This window comes from Zalophus californianus, chromosome 6, assembly GCF_009762305.2.
Source record: "Zalophus californianus isolate mZalCal1 chromosome 6, mZalCal1.pri.v2, whole genome shotgun sequence".
Lineage (NCBI taxonomy): Eukaryota > Metazoa > Chordata > Mammalia > Carnivora > Otariidae > Zalophus > Zalophus californianus.
Window position 1 is genome coordinate 23,877,722 of NC_045600.1, and position 14,640 is coordinate 23,892,361.

The 14,640-nt window shown below is 42.6% G+C and overlaps 1 protein-coding gene across 20 annotated transcripts in view; it reads right to left on the reverse strand.

Moving 5' to 3' along the window:
* The window catches only part of NRXN3 (neurexin 3), a 1,550,403-nt gene that overhangs the window by 1,426,491 nt on the left and 109,272 nt on the right, over positions 1-14,640 (reverse strand). For 15 of the 20 annotated variants that reach the window (XR_004820137.1, XM_035728036.1, XM_035728034.1 and 12 more), the window contains 2 exons: positions 9,973-10,002; positions 7,425-7,436 (listed from right to left, as the gene is read on the reverse strand). Coding sequence is in view for 19 of the 20 variants with exons in the window: in XM_035728036.1 (XP_035583929.1) it covers positions 7,425-7,436; positions 9,973-10,002 (42 nt within the window). In the remaining variant the exon portion in view is untranslated. The remainder of the gene's footprint in view (positions 1-7,424; positions 7,437-9,972; positions 10,003-14,640) is intronic. The other 5 variants (XM_035728032.1, XM_035728026.1, XM_035728031.1 and 2 more) reach the window with 1 other exon arrangement.

The window sequence follows — 14,640 nt, forward strand, 5'->3', positions numbered from 1 at the left end:
CTGTGCTAAAATATGAAATCATCCTAAGAAAGTCGAAGCACAGAAAAAGCATGTTTGTTCTGCAGGCTCTTCATTTAAAAGGGCTCCAGAACATGCGGACCCCGCTCTCTTTCATTACTGCACTACATTACCATAAAGCTTAGGAAGTGAGCTATTACACACCATCATCCCTCCTAACCGCTATCACAGAAAATCACACACTCAAAAAACAGCATTAATTGTCAGAATTAGCAACCATTTAAAAGGCAGCTGTTCTTTCACTCTTAAATAGGCTCCAAATTTCAGATCCTCTCCTTGTATTGGGCTCCCTGATCTATTGCTCTTACATGCACGCACACACAATAGATCCTTAGCCACGCACATTTAAAAAAATTTTTTTTTCTAAATTAAAAGAATACAAGAAAATATTATTTGTTAAGCAACATCTTCCACCCTAGTACTTGCCATCATTGTTACCATCGGCTGACAAGCTTTCAACCTGCAGGGAAGTACTTGTGACAGCTCTAGGTGAAAGGGCTCCGATTTTTGCGGCGTAGGGAGAAAAAGAGCAGTATCTCTTTAAGAGTCAACAGTAAATTAACTTGCCCAAAAGAGTGAAATAATTAGCAGTTAGTAGCTTATTAAAAGGATGGCAAAGGCCAAGCTGCCATCTGGGATCTCCAGTTTCTTGTGATTGTTATTATGTCAAGACGTGCAAGCTGCATTAGCTTTCATGTCACCGCCCGTGCCCTTACTTCACATGTAAATTTTAATGAAAGATGCGGCACTTCTAAAAATCAGACATCCATCAAAAAGTGTTATTAGTCTGGCTTTTTACAAAGCATATGGTCTTTTCTACCTCTGCTGTTCTACTAGCCACTAATGCCTTAGGAAAAAAAAAAGAAAAGCAAAACCCAATGATACCAATTAAATGTTCTCTTTGTGCAGAAGGAAATCCAAGTGCCATCAAAGACAGAGCAAAACTACACCTCTTGGAAGGACAACGTTTGTGACTGTTGACACACAGCAAAAACCACAATGCCTCCCTTTCGCACAAGGCTGGCCATTCTTAATGAAAATGAAAGCACTCTGGAGCCTGCCTGCTGATTACTACACGGATATGCACAGCTTTGGAGTGCAGAATACGTATATTAAAAATAAGTGACAAAGTAGCAGGACAGAACCTTATGGGGGGGGGAAGGGTATTCTATCTTGATGCCGATGGCACTGACATGGGCGTATACAGGTTAAATACTTCAGCTGTACACTTAAGAGTGTGGATTTTACATACTCTGTGCTGTGTGTGCTCTCTCCCAATAAGCGAGCGAAGGAATAAATGAAAAATTCCTGCTTGCTCACATGCAAAGAATATTCTCTTCTCTGCATCCGAGAATTTAAAGGGTGGGTGACTTGAACTGAAGTATTACCTGACAGTTTCCCTTTAAGATAAATTCGTAAAATTAATTTTAAAACTCCAGATATATTAATATGTTGAGCATTGAGTTTATTTAAAACTTTGGGAGGAGAGGTAGCTGTTACATCCAAAAGCCACTTTCGTTTTTTTCTTTTATGTGTTTTTCATTTGTTTTATTATGTTATGTTAGTCACCATACAGTACATCATTACTTTTGAACTAGTGTTCCATGATTCATTGTTTGCATATAACACCCAGTGCTCCATTTTCAAACTGCTATGGACTGTCACCAAGTGTCGGAGGATGGGCCTTTATCTGCGCGGCCAGCCCTATGCACTCAACACCTGGCACCTGGCCCAGCACATAGTTGACTCTCTGTCAGTATTTGCTGAATGGTGAATAAACATCACTTCTCTAATGTTACAGCAGACAATATGCTAAATTCAGATGCACAGAAACCCTGGACTGTATTCTCTTCAGTATACCACACGTGGAAGCCACATGTGAGAAAACACTCAACCATTATAAACCCGTTAATATGTGTCTGGAGAAACTGTACCTATACCCAGGTACACCACACTGCCCCGCACACCTGAAAAATAGACCATGATGTATACAAGCTCAAGCACACAAGGCAACACATTTGCTTGTTCTCTTATCAAATATTTTTTCCATCACGCTACCCTTCTGAATTCTCTCTTTATAAATGAGATGTGTCATAAGCATATTACAATTTAATTCGAAGGATCCTTTACCTGTAGGTGTTATCAAAGTTAAGTTTCTATGTGTCCACCTAGAGATCATAGTTGAAAATTATACATCCTCTAAAATTAACCAACTTGGTTTGATGAAAGTCTATACAAGAGGAGCACTATTCACTTTCAAGGAGAAAGTGTTTTATGATATATATACACAGATATAAAATCTGTGTGTGATCGATTAATCCAAATTGATAATTGAGGAGGAAATAAGCATGTTGCTTAGAAATCTAAGAAATATTTTCCTTTATGTGGTCGATTGGAATTTAATTGAAACATCCCATTGATCCATCATACATTTTACTAATAAATCTGCTTACATTAACATTTAAAAAAAAAACTCCAAGAAACAACTGTTCTAAAAAAAGTCCTCACTGTCCAATGAAAATTTCTAAACAAGGAAATTTAAAAAAACACTTCATATTTTTAAAGCACCATTTCAAAGACATCAATGTCAAAAACAGAGTTGCTAAAATCAGGCAATTTTACTTCTACGTTGAAAATAAATCTATTTTCCCCCCCCACAGACTTTCAAAACATTAGAAGGAAAAAAAAAAAAAAACATGGAAAACAGGCTTCTTTAAAAAACAAAGTGATTTTATTCATTGTCAAGAGGACAAATCCGTGGTGGATGAGAAACAGATGAGGCAAGAGATGGAAATGTAATATTGCCCCTATTTTATTATAATTAGATATTTATAGAGCACAGATGAGTTTATTTTCATAATTAGTAGCTGGCATTGCATTTACTAATTTGCATAAACAGTTGGCTATCAAAACAGTAACTTCTTTGCGGGGCTCTCTGGTCCTAGCAGGGACAAGAGAGGGCTCAACTCTTCAAATCAGCTTTCTTAATGTTATTACCAGCAAAATACAATCTACATGAAACCACGTTTGAGTTCATGTAGCTTGATTAGCTCTTTCCAGTTTGGCCAATATTGATTAGTTCAGCACTGGAAGGCAAATGATCAAATCTACATGGGGAAAAATACGTGCAAATAAAGTGGAAGAGGACTTTAGTTTCCAACAGATTAAAGTAGATCTTGGGGTCAACACTATCTAGTCCAGTAATAATACATTAATAAATGTAAAGCAAAAGGATAAAAAGTAAATGTGCCCCCCGCTGCCCTTGTAATTTAAAAATCATGCCACTTCTTGGTCATTGTTGCAGTCTGTTACCTCTCTTCTTGGTCATTCTCAGCATTTGCCATACCCTCCGCAAGCATGCCTACCCTACTTTACAAAACCAACTTCACCCAACACATGGATCGGGCTTCCTGGCAGTAGTGCCAAGGGCAGGAAAGATTCCTGTGCCCTGACCACTGCTCCAGGCAAAGAGAAATTGAATCAAGCATGCTGCCAATGACTACTTCCCACTATTGACATTCAGCAAGAAATCTTGGAGGAATACCTTACTCCTTCTTCCTCAAGCCAAAGGTCAAAAGCTTGTAGCTTGTGGCCTAGGGTGTGTTCGTTCATACATACATACATACATACATACATACATACATACATACATACATAAAACGAAAGATGCCATGAACTGACATTTTTAGAAAATCCACTTCTGGCTCTTCTTGAGGATCTGGTGACACTGGGCATGCATTCTTCGTGGCAGCAATCAGCTGGAACAGAGTAGAGGCTGCTGCCCTTGACAGGATGTGTGTGCCCCAGTTTGCCATGGTCCCCACCACTCTCTATTGGTGATCTTACACGAGGATTTTTCTTACCTGAGTTGTGCTCCTTGATGATACCTATCAGGCCCCTGTTGACATTTGAGTCTGCAACACCTACCCCAAGTTCAGTTTCAAGGAAAAGTATTTGGTGACCTAACCCAGAATGGGCAATCCCTAAGTCAATAAGAAAAGGAGGATAGAAGCTAAAACACACTCAACATTTAAACAAAGACTGTCAAAATCAGGTCAAAAAAGCTGACCAAGGCAGGTTGCTGAGTACCTCCTCTGGTCAGCCACTTCCAGGTAGTCACATTTGCTTTTGGCTTGGTGTAGCCCAAAGGCCTCCTGAGTGTGGTGATTATCATTATAGCCTATACATATGCACATACTTCCTGCTCAGGCTTGTAGATTCCACTTTATGTTTCTTTCCACTGTGGGTTCACTGGCTTTGCTGCTCAGCTTTAAAGAATGACAAGATCTGGGGCTTTCTTTTCTCTGACAATCTCCTAAGAATAAATCCAAAGACCTTTCCCGCTTTTATTCTGATATAATCTGTGACCATTTCCCTCTGTCACTTGTACACACAGGGCAAGAGAAGGCCTGAGTGAGGAGAAAACTAAAACCAGAACATTTGGTCTCACTCCATGACCCACTGGGGCTTCTTTGCTCAGTTCGTCGGGGGATAATGAGGCTAGATAAGGGGCACAGGTTGGTGTACAACTCTGGACCAAATACTGAGCTCAGTGCGGTGTGGGCGACAGAAATGGCCAAGACGCAGCCTCGTCCTTTTGGGAGAAGCTGCCTGAAACACATGAGTAAATCGGATTCGAGGCGGTTTGGCACAGGTACTCTATAACAGAAGCACAAAGTCTGGCACACCTAGGAGGCTTGGCTTTCAAGGATGACAAGGAGAGGAAGGGTGTTCCAAGGACATTCAAGAAAGAGGACAGAGCTCAGGCCAAAGACTGAAGGCAGGAAACCATAATGTGGATTCAAGCAGAGTGAGTTGTTGATTTCAGGAGACGGGGCTGGCAGGAGTGATAGTGTGGAGTGGAAAATATTGTAGAAAATAAAGCTGGGGAAGCACATGGACAATTATACAATGAGAATCCTTCAAAAGCTTTTGAACGGATGAGCTACATGATACGATTTAATTTTAATTTTGCTTTATTTTCACTTTTAGGATGATGACTGACAGCAGGCTAAGAAGGATTAGAGACTTTGAGTCCCTTCCACATGCACCCTACAAGGCTAGACACATCTGGACATTAACAAATGAATATGCTTGTCTTCCACATACTTGCCCATCCTATACAGTGGAGTGGCCCAATTCCCAAATAACTCTAATATAAAATATTAGAGAGATACACGAAGTGCGAGCTCATCTCTGCAGCACTCAAGGATAGCATCAACTAGGAAATCAAATCTATGTGTGATTTCAATGGGCAGAACAGAGGGGAAGAGGAGTGGTCACAGGGGAGAGAAAAAGTAAAGCTAAGAGACAAGAAAAGGCCCGGGAAGGTTATCCAGTATCCTATTTGGAAGCAATTTTGCATCTAAGATTAATAGGAGAGAAGGCTGAAGGTACATAAGGCCATATTAGGGATGACTTTGAAAGTGAGATAGCTAATCCTGCACTCCATATGGTGGACAGCAGAGCTTAAGCAGTTCTCAGTTACTGGACAGCCTGGAAGAGAATAGAGGCAGGAGGACTAATTAGGCTAGGGCAATAACCTAATAAGGGCTATGTGGGGACTGAACAAGGGTGTTAACAGTAGAGTGTGCACTGGACATTCCAGAGGAGAATCTCAATAAGATCTCTCAACTGTTCACCCAGGGCACAAAAAAAGTTCAGGAAGGATAGAAAGCAATTCCTGGTTTTTCAAGTCTGGGTGATGAGGAGGACAGGGGCACCATGAGTTAAAATAGGGACATCACCAAGGGAAGATGATATGAAGGTTGACTTTAGACATACCGAGGTCACAGCAGTGGGATATTTATACGGACGTGTGTTACAGAGAATGCAAAGCGGCAGGCTGGAACTTGAGACAGGTCCGGGCCAGGGAAGGAGTTGGGAGGCACATCCATGGAAGGCATCCTCAGATCCAAGACAGGCAGTATGAGCAGAGGTTAGGGGCCCAGATTCTGGGTTTTATTTCCACTTAGTAGCCAACTGACAAAGGCTATTTAGCTCTCTGAGCCTTGTTCTATTTATCCATAAAGCCACAGTAACACCATCACCTACGTCATACAACAGGTGTGGGGATTAAGGGCAATAAAGCATATAAAGCACAGGGCACAGTTGCCGGTACATAGGACAAGCTCAGAGGTAGTGGCAATAGCCAGAGAAAGAAAAGAAGGTATTTCTGAGAATGAGCCCACCTGTGATGAGTGTAAAAAGAATAGGCAATCAGCTGACTCCAAAGGGGAAAGGACCAAACTGCTTCCAAGGTAACCACACATAACTCCAAAAATCCAGAAAAGCATAAAACTCAAAAGCGAGATGGCCTGTTCACAGACCCGTGTCAAATCAGCATGTTCAATAACGTGTCAGCCCCTTCTTCAACATCCTCATGCCAAAACTCGCATTGCCTATCCGTGTGATGTGCCAGGCTTTGCAGCACAGAGCTCCACGGAGACAGGGCTGGAGAGTGAGGAGGGAAGAGGGGAGAGCCGGATGCAGATACGTATTTATAATTTATCAGTTAACCTCTCTCTTCACTGCTGCACAGCGAACCCGGCTTGAGCTGTGAGCCAGGTTCTCAGGCTTGGGTCTCTGACAGCTTTGATTGCAATAGAGGAGTGAGCTGTGCTCTCCCCAAAGGTGTGAAGCTGAAAACCCCTTCAGAGCACTGAAGCAAGCCCACCCACTCAGCACCTCTCCTTTTCCTTGCCTACCTGGCAAAAGGTTGACTTCGAAAGCGAAAATCCAGGGTTACCTCTCTCCACGTTCTCCTTCCGATCGAATGCATTGTCATTCCCGTGTCCTCCCACAGCCCCGGTCCTACCCTTTTTAGCCCATCACCCCCAGCCAGAACATCTCCACTCCCCCAAATGCAGGAAACAAAGATAAAACAGCAATACATGTGTATCCCCCAAATTTCACATTGCATTTCAAGCAATTCACCAATCTTCTCCCTTTTCTTATCATCCTTCCCTCACAGATGTTGGCCCCAATTCCAGATGTCCTCAAGGAATAGAAACAGTGGTACACCATTTCACATCTCCCCTGTTACTGCCATACTCTGACTTGGAGAGAATCTCAGACTGCCCCACGTTGAAGTAAAATAGTTCTGCATAACTAAACTTTCAGAGTCCCCCGTTCCTGCTAGAAATAGCACGCCATAATGGATAAGTCCCAGCCTGGATTCAGAGGGAGGCAGGCCAACTCGGAATGATCCCCAACCACCGAACATGAAGTGCACTGAAGGGAAATGATAGCTCTGGCTTTTTATTTATTTATTTTTTTAGTCGTTGTTAAAAGCACTCAGTTATAGTCTGGACTGTATTCATCAGAATCGACAATTCCCCTTGGAGACATGAATATTTCAGAAGGCAGATTGATAGTTATAATGAGAAAAATAAAATCATCTCTACCTTTACTTCTACCTACAGAAATGAAGTGGAAGGTCCAATTAAGTAGAGGAAGCATGGTGTCCACCATGGAGGCGGTGAAAGAAAGAGAGAGAGAGAGGGAGAAAGAGCAGGGAGAGGAAAACATCAGCACACTGTAGACACACAAAGAAATGTAACATACGCCACAAAAACCCACAACAGTAAAGGCAACAGCACTGTAGTATCTTGAGAGAGCAGCCCAAGACAAATGCACAATGTGAAGCCTAATCACCAGCTGTCCCCACCAGCTTCATGTTTAAGCTTTTCCCATTTGTTTCTTCCCAGGCCCGTCCTTAGAAACATGACCAAGTCTGCATGCAAAAGCACTGCATAGCCACATGTATGTGAAACTGCACACACTTCACCGATGTAAACTTGGTTTGGAAAAGTCTCAAAGAAACCAAGTTCTCCGGTATTTTCCCAATGGTGACCAAGAGTGTCACATACATGTACAAGTGGTGCACATGCAACCCAGGTATTTCTAGATGTATTTTTCAGGCATCAGAAACCAATTCTGGAGATTCAGTGGGAACCAGACAGAAATCTCTCTTTCGTGGTGAAGGAATAGGAGAAGGAAAGCAGTAGAGGTGGGAAGCAGAGTTGGTTTCTTGGGCAATCATCACAGGGCAAGAATAGAGAAGGGAGTGGGACGTGGGGGAACACATGAGAGGTGGGTGATGCAGTCAAAGACCTTCGTAAAAACAGATTAAACTGCAAGTTGCAACTTAAAAACTTAGAGGCACTGACCACCCAGAAGAATTCTGCATCCTTTCTTGAAAACCTAATGAGGAATTCCCAGTATCTGTCGTTCTTCCATTGCTTAAGGACTCTGTTTCCAGAAAGTTCTTGACTTAGCCCAGAGCATGCATACATGGGTGTGTGTGAATTCTCTACTCAGGTACACATCAACGCTGAGGGCCGAGAAGCTGAGGAGGGGGTGGGAGAGTGGGGTGGTACACAATACAGATTCTCCACATGTTGTTCGGACCGATGGGAAGGAGCCCTTCAAAATATCTGAGCTGTATCTCTGCAGGGTTACCTGCTGAAAACAGTCAAACCCCCAAGGGCTTCATAGTTACCTGCTGTCGGCAGATAACTTCCCCCACCCTCAGACAAGAATAACGAGGCTTCATCCCAGTCTTTTCCAGAGCGCCATCTAACACTGGCAAACTCACCCGACCTCCTGCCTCCGACTCTTTTTTGACGCTTACTCTATACCAGACCGTATCTTCGATGAAAGTCTCAAGTCCACATCGTGGATCTTGGCTCACGTCTGGGGGATTCAATTCTACGGGGAAGGTATGCTTCGTCCCTACACTGTCCTACCGAGTCAGGATGTCCTCAACTGCCCACCTCCACAGCTCCCTGGACATCATAAGCACACTTCTCTCAGCCCTGGGTGGTTTCTTGATCTGAACATACTCCCCTTTATGGCAACACTGTCTGATAGGTCCAGTGTAAGGGAACAGGGAAGGGGAGCGACCCTTCAGGATTGCCCCGCCCTCCTCAAAAGATCAAGAAAAACCAGGAAACATAGATGGACCCTGCCTTGCCCTTTTCTTTGGTCCTCCAAAAGAGGTACCAAAGTCCCGTGTGTTTTTTGAAAAGAAACAGACAAGAGAAATTAAAATACAAGCTTTGGGTGTCAGGGCAAGGCAGGTAGACCAATCTTGCAATCATCTCAAGGCTAGGAAGAAACACAATAGTAGCAATTGAACAGTGAAGGAAAAGACAATTTTAAGTAGTCTCAGTTCTCGAATCCTGATTTAGGCTGATGATGTGGAAAATTTTTATTTAGGAGAAAAAGGCTTCATTCACAGCCCACCCTGTGCTTAGCTGAGCTGAATTTCCTGCACAGCTCATTCCCTGCATATTTGAATATTTTAGGTTGCAGATGCTGAATTTACAGATCTTTATATGCAGTTTTCTTCAGGGTGTATAATGAGTTAGAATCCTGCCACGAAGACATTAGCATGTTCTTTCGGTGGTTTTTGCTTTTATATAAAACTAAAAACAGTCAAACCCCCAAGGGCTTCCTTTGACCGTGTGGGGCTGAAAGTCATTACGATGGGCAGTGGGACGGAGGGGAAGACAAAAAAACAAACCTTTACTCAGAGTGACATTCAGGGAGAAGCCCAGCTCCTCTCCCCCAACCACGTGAGGCCCCAGCATGGGGCCCGGGGAGGAGCAGGAGGAAGTTAACTGCTCTGTTGCTCAGAAATTAGCTTCATTCACCCCCATTATCAATGCCGTCATGCCTTGTTTCATGCTTTTCTCTTGGAGGCAGCCCAGCAGGGCCAGCGCCCGGGATGACAAATGGTGGTGCAAAATGGACAAGCCAAGAGGATGATGGGGACAGGAAACCAAGATGCATCGGGAAAGGTACCCCCCCCACCCCAGGGTGGCCCTGCTGCAGGAAGGCCAGGCAGCAGATGGGCTGCCAGCGACAGTGAGGCTCTGAGCGACCAGCCAGAGGCACAAAGGCAAGCAATTCAGGGCAGCTGCAGCGCCACAAGCATGAAGCACCTACCTTGTTCGCTCATCATGAGGTGGGAGAGGCCTTGAGGAAGGAAAAGAGGGGGGACAGGGGTGAGGAGGGGAAGGGGAAGGAAAAAAGAAAGAAGACACAGTTAAAATTCCCAACGCAATGCAATTGTCTCTTAGTTGTCAAGTGCAAGGAGGAGTGGCAGGGCCTTTGCACATACTCAGGAGCATGCAAACGAGGCTAAGAAGCCAGGCGGCACAGAGGCGGGCCTCCAGTTGAAGGACAGCCTTCTGTTTGCTGGGCTGCTCTGGGCCTCATCATGAGAGCCTTCCTCTCTCCACACTGTTCCACGCAATGCTTAGGATTTGAAATAAAGTTATTAAAGATGAGGTCCCTCGGGAAGGAGACTCAAGAGGCTGGGCCGAGCATGTTTCCTTCTTTCTTTCAAATGGCTTTTTACAGTAATACATGGTCACTGTAGCAACTTTGGAAAATTCAGGAACGAAAAAAGAAAAATCTGTTGTAATCCACCATCCAGAGGTTCCTGCCCAATTTTATTTTCTAGATACTGTATTCTCTTCTCCAAAAATGGAGTCATGCTGGACATACTAAATGAGTTCCTGCTTGCAAGGGTTCCTCAGACAACCTGAGACTACGTCCCCTCTTACCTTTGGCTTAGCCCAGGGACAACCACCACCCCTGCCCTCCATTGCTTCCCCACCACCATTTTGTTTTAGAAGGTCGCTCACCTTTGATGAGGGAGGCCCAGCCCAGCAATGAATGGGTTAAAGAAGGTACACAAAGTCCCAACAAACAGCACAACCTCTGGCTCTGTTCTTAAGGAAATCAAACAAGGCTATTAAGAGCTCATTAATTCAGAGGAAGCATAAGCTCTGATAAATCTATTAAAAGAAAAGATTTCCAACCAGTAACCCACAGCATCAGTTTGCTCTCCCATTGCTTTTATTATTACTGGAGATATCTGACAAACTCCAGATCACCCCAGAGAACCTTTACCCAGAGTGAAATTCAGGGATATACAGGATTAATAAAGGAGAAAAATCTCTGAAGTATAGAAATCCCCAAATGTTTTTGGAGATTACTAGAGATTTAGAAAAGTAATCAGAGGCGAAATATGGGTCAAGCAACTGACTTTTAAAAAGATCAATGAGATATTAAATACATAGATATATGTGCCATGAATGTTGTGGAATCTAGTTTTTAAACAAATTTCATTAAACTATAATCACATTTTAAATGTACATTTCTGGCATTTGTTTCTTGAGGCCCCAGATTAATACTCACGGAGGAATGGAATCATGCCAAAGTAAGTCGTTCTCTTGATTTTAGTTTAAAAAATAATTTTTGGCCTTTTTGGGGAAAAAAATAATAGGGAGAGAGAACAAAGGGTCCTACCTTTGGCTAGGAGAAACCTCGGCAGAAGTCACTATTCCTAAAATGCCTGGTATTTCTGGACCAAGCCAGAGCCTTCGGCGTCCAGATCCAGAGCACTAAAGGGGAGAGCCTGGGGCGGCAGGTAGGGCACATGGAAGGGTGACTAATACACAGGAGGGTCATAAAAATTAAGAGATGAGAATAAGAAGATCCAAGGAGATACCCTAAGAGTAAAAGAAGGGGTTAGAAACGAAAAGAAACGTACCCCTGAAACAAATAATATATGTTAATATAAATAAATAAGTAGGAAAGAAAATAATACTGTATTCAAGTCGCTAAGAAAGGACAGTTTAAATGTTCTCACCACAAAAAAGAAATGGTGATTATATGACCAGATGGAGGTGGGTAACTAATGTTATGGTGGTAATCATTCTGCAGTATTTAAATGTATGAAACCAACATCTTGTACACCTTAAACTTACACCATGTTATACACCAATTCTATCTACATACAGCTGGGGGGACGGGGAGTTTACATTTTTTTTTTTCAAATTCAAAAATGAAAGGACAAACATTTCACACTTACAATGAAAGATGTTTAACAGCTCAGAGAAGAAGTAGAAGAGAAGTGGTATAGTCTTTTCTTTTTTTGACTCAGAGATTACAAAAAATGTGCTGAATGAAGAGTAAACAAGACAATTGGCATAAGGGGTACTGGAGCTCTGGAGAAGGCGCTACAGGTGGGCCCCATCTATGTGCTGCATGTGTTTCTTTAAAGCAGCATTTCCCAAAGTGTATTTCACTGACCACCTACATCAACCACCTGGGGATGCCTATTAAGAAGATCCTGGGCCCCAACCAAGGAATCTAATAAATTAGAATCTTGGGGAGGAGTATGGGGAAAGATCTGAATTTTAAGCAAGTTACCCAAGTGATTCCCATGCTCACTAGAACTTGAGTGGCATATAAATCAAATTTTGGTAAATTAAATTGTGTGATGAATGCACTAAGAGGAATTGGATATTTAATGGAACCCGGCAGTGGATCCTTTTGTAAAAGAAGGAATTCTTTTAAAATGCAAATAACCCACCACCTGTGTTTTTTAAATTCAAATATATACTTAGGCTTTATTAAGCTACATATGTAGTTGCAGTATTGCAACTCGAATCTTCATATTCTTCAACTTATGAAAGTCTTAAATAGAAATGTCAGGCCAAGAATGCAGATCTGGGATACTGATGTTAAAACTGGTTTGGCAGGCAATGAAGTAAAACGGACAAGAAACCGGATGATGGAAGGGAGAAACTGTGCAACCATGATATGGTTTAAGTTTTGCTTTTGGAGAAGGAAATTCTATTCCACTTTCAAGAGCTTTTACATCAGTATCTTCTCACGTACAAATCTATCCTCAAAGCTTGCAGAATTAAGAGCTGGAACGCAAGAATTCCACAGTGTCTAGGTCTATTCTGAAATTGTTTCTGTCCCCTTCTATCCCCAGACACTCCTACCTGCTGTTAAAAATTTCAGGCCCTTCCTTCCAAATGAATGGCAGAACCAACAACCAACCAACCAACTGATTCAAGCGACCTACTATATGCAAAGACTGGATAAGGTAGTGGAGATACAGACAAGTATGGTAGATGGTCACTAACCTCTAGGAGTTTGGAGTCTAAGTGGGAAGATGTTATGTGTTTATATTTACATAAACATGCATATGATATATATTACTGATACCTGACAGTGAAGTATAGAGGTTAAGATCAAGGACTTCAGAGCCAGATTTGAATCTTACCTTTGTTACTTTCTAGCTTGTGACCCTCAACATCTCTGTGCCTTGATTTCCCTATCTGCAAAATTTGGATAATAACAATGCCAAATTCATAGGTTGTTTTGAGGATTAAATAAGTGAATATACATAAAACTGGGCCTGCACATGATAAGGGCTTTATAAGGATTATTATTATTTTTTATTATGCTATAAAAATACACTGATGTGTGAGGCAACAACTAGCACAACAGCAAGCACCAAATGACACAGAGTTGGTGCTCAGTAGCTGTTTGGTGACTGAATGAGGAATGAATGAATGGGTCATTACTACATGTCAAATGATGAAATCAGACAATAAAGACCACAGGCCTGTGAGGAGGGCCCTGGATTTACAGGAAAGGTTTTTGGAGCAAAGGGAGATTTGAAATAGATCTTGGAAGATGGTTTAGGATTTAGAGAGATGGAGGACACTCAGGTAACACCGCCAGCTCCCAGGACCACAGAATAAATTTGTAAGGACTTTCCAGTTCAGCTTTTCAGAAGCACCAAGGACACTGCCAGGCACATGGTAGGCATGTAATACATGCTATTCAAATAATAACAAACGCATATAAACAGTTCATATAAGGAAGAAATGAAAGGTGATCTTAAGGATGAGAGTAGGAACCATTGCATGAAGGCCTTGAATTTCAAGGCTAAGGAAAATGGACTTGATCTTACAGCTGGTGGGACACAGTGAGGGTTCATGGGCAGGGGGAATGATCCAGGGAAAATGATGTTGAGGAAGATTGCTTTGGCAATGGTGTGGACAGGACAGATGAGAAGAAAAAGAGACAAAGGCGGAAAGATCAGTCAGAGGCAGAGGGCATAGATTAGAATCGTGGTAGTGGGGAGAAAAAGGAAGAGGGGATCCAAGAGGCTTTGGGGGACTGATGAGACGCTTCAGAGGAGGAGTGGATGGGAGGCTGAGTGAAAACTGTCAGAAATAGGAAGGTGGGGTGGGGTGGGGTCGGGTGGGAGATGAATCGGGGGTGAGGGCAATGATGAGTTCTGTTTTAGGCATAATGAGTTGAGGAAACAGAAGAATCACTCAAGCAAAAATGTCTAAGATGTGTTCTAAAATGTAGGACTAACGTCTGCGAGAAAGTCAGGACAAATATTAGGGTATATCACCGCCCCTTCATGGAAGAAGCTAAGTCAATGAATCCTCCAAGAAAAAGGGGCTAGAGTACTGAGTCTTAATCTGGGCGAGATGGGAGGGGTATTAAGGTATCTTGGAGGTTCTTTCTTTTTTCCCCCAACATAGTCAACATTAAAATAAAATTTTACATTCAAAAAAGAAAAAGGAACTATATAGCTTTCAAATATAGATACAGAAAATAATGCTCAAAAAATCTTAACTGAGAAGGGTATAATTAGTAAGGGAAAAAAAGGAATCTATGTTGGGTGTGTGTTATCGGTGCGGTTGTTGAGGAAGGGGGAGAAAGGAAGATCGGCCTTCTCACTGACCTCAGAAACAGAGGGTCAGCTGCAGCCCTCTGGGCTACACA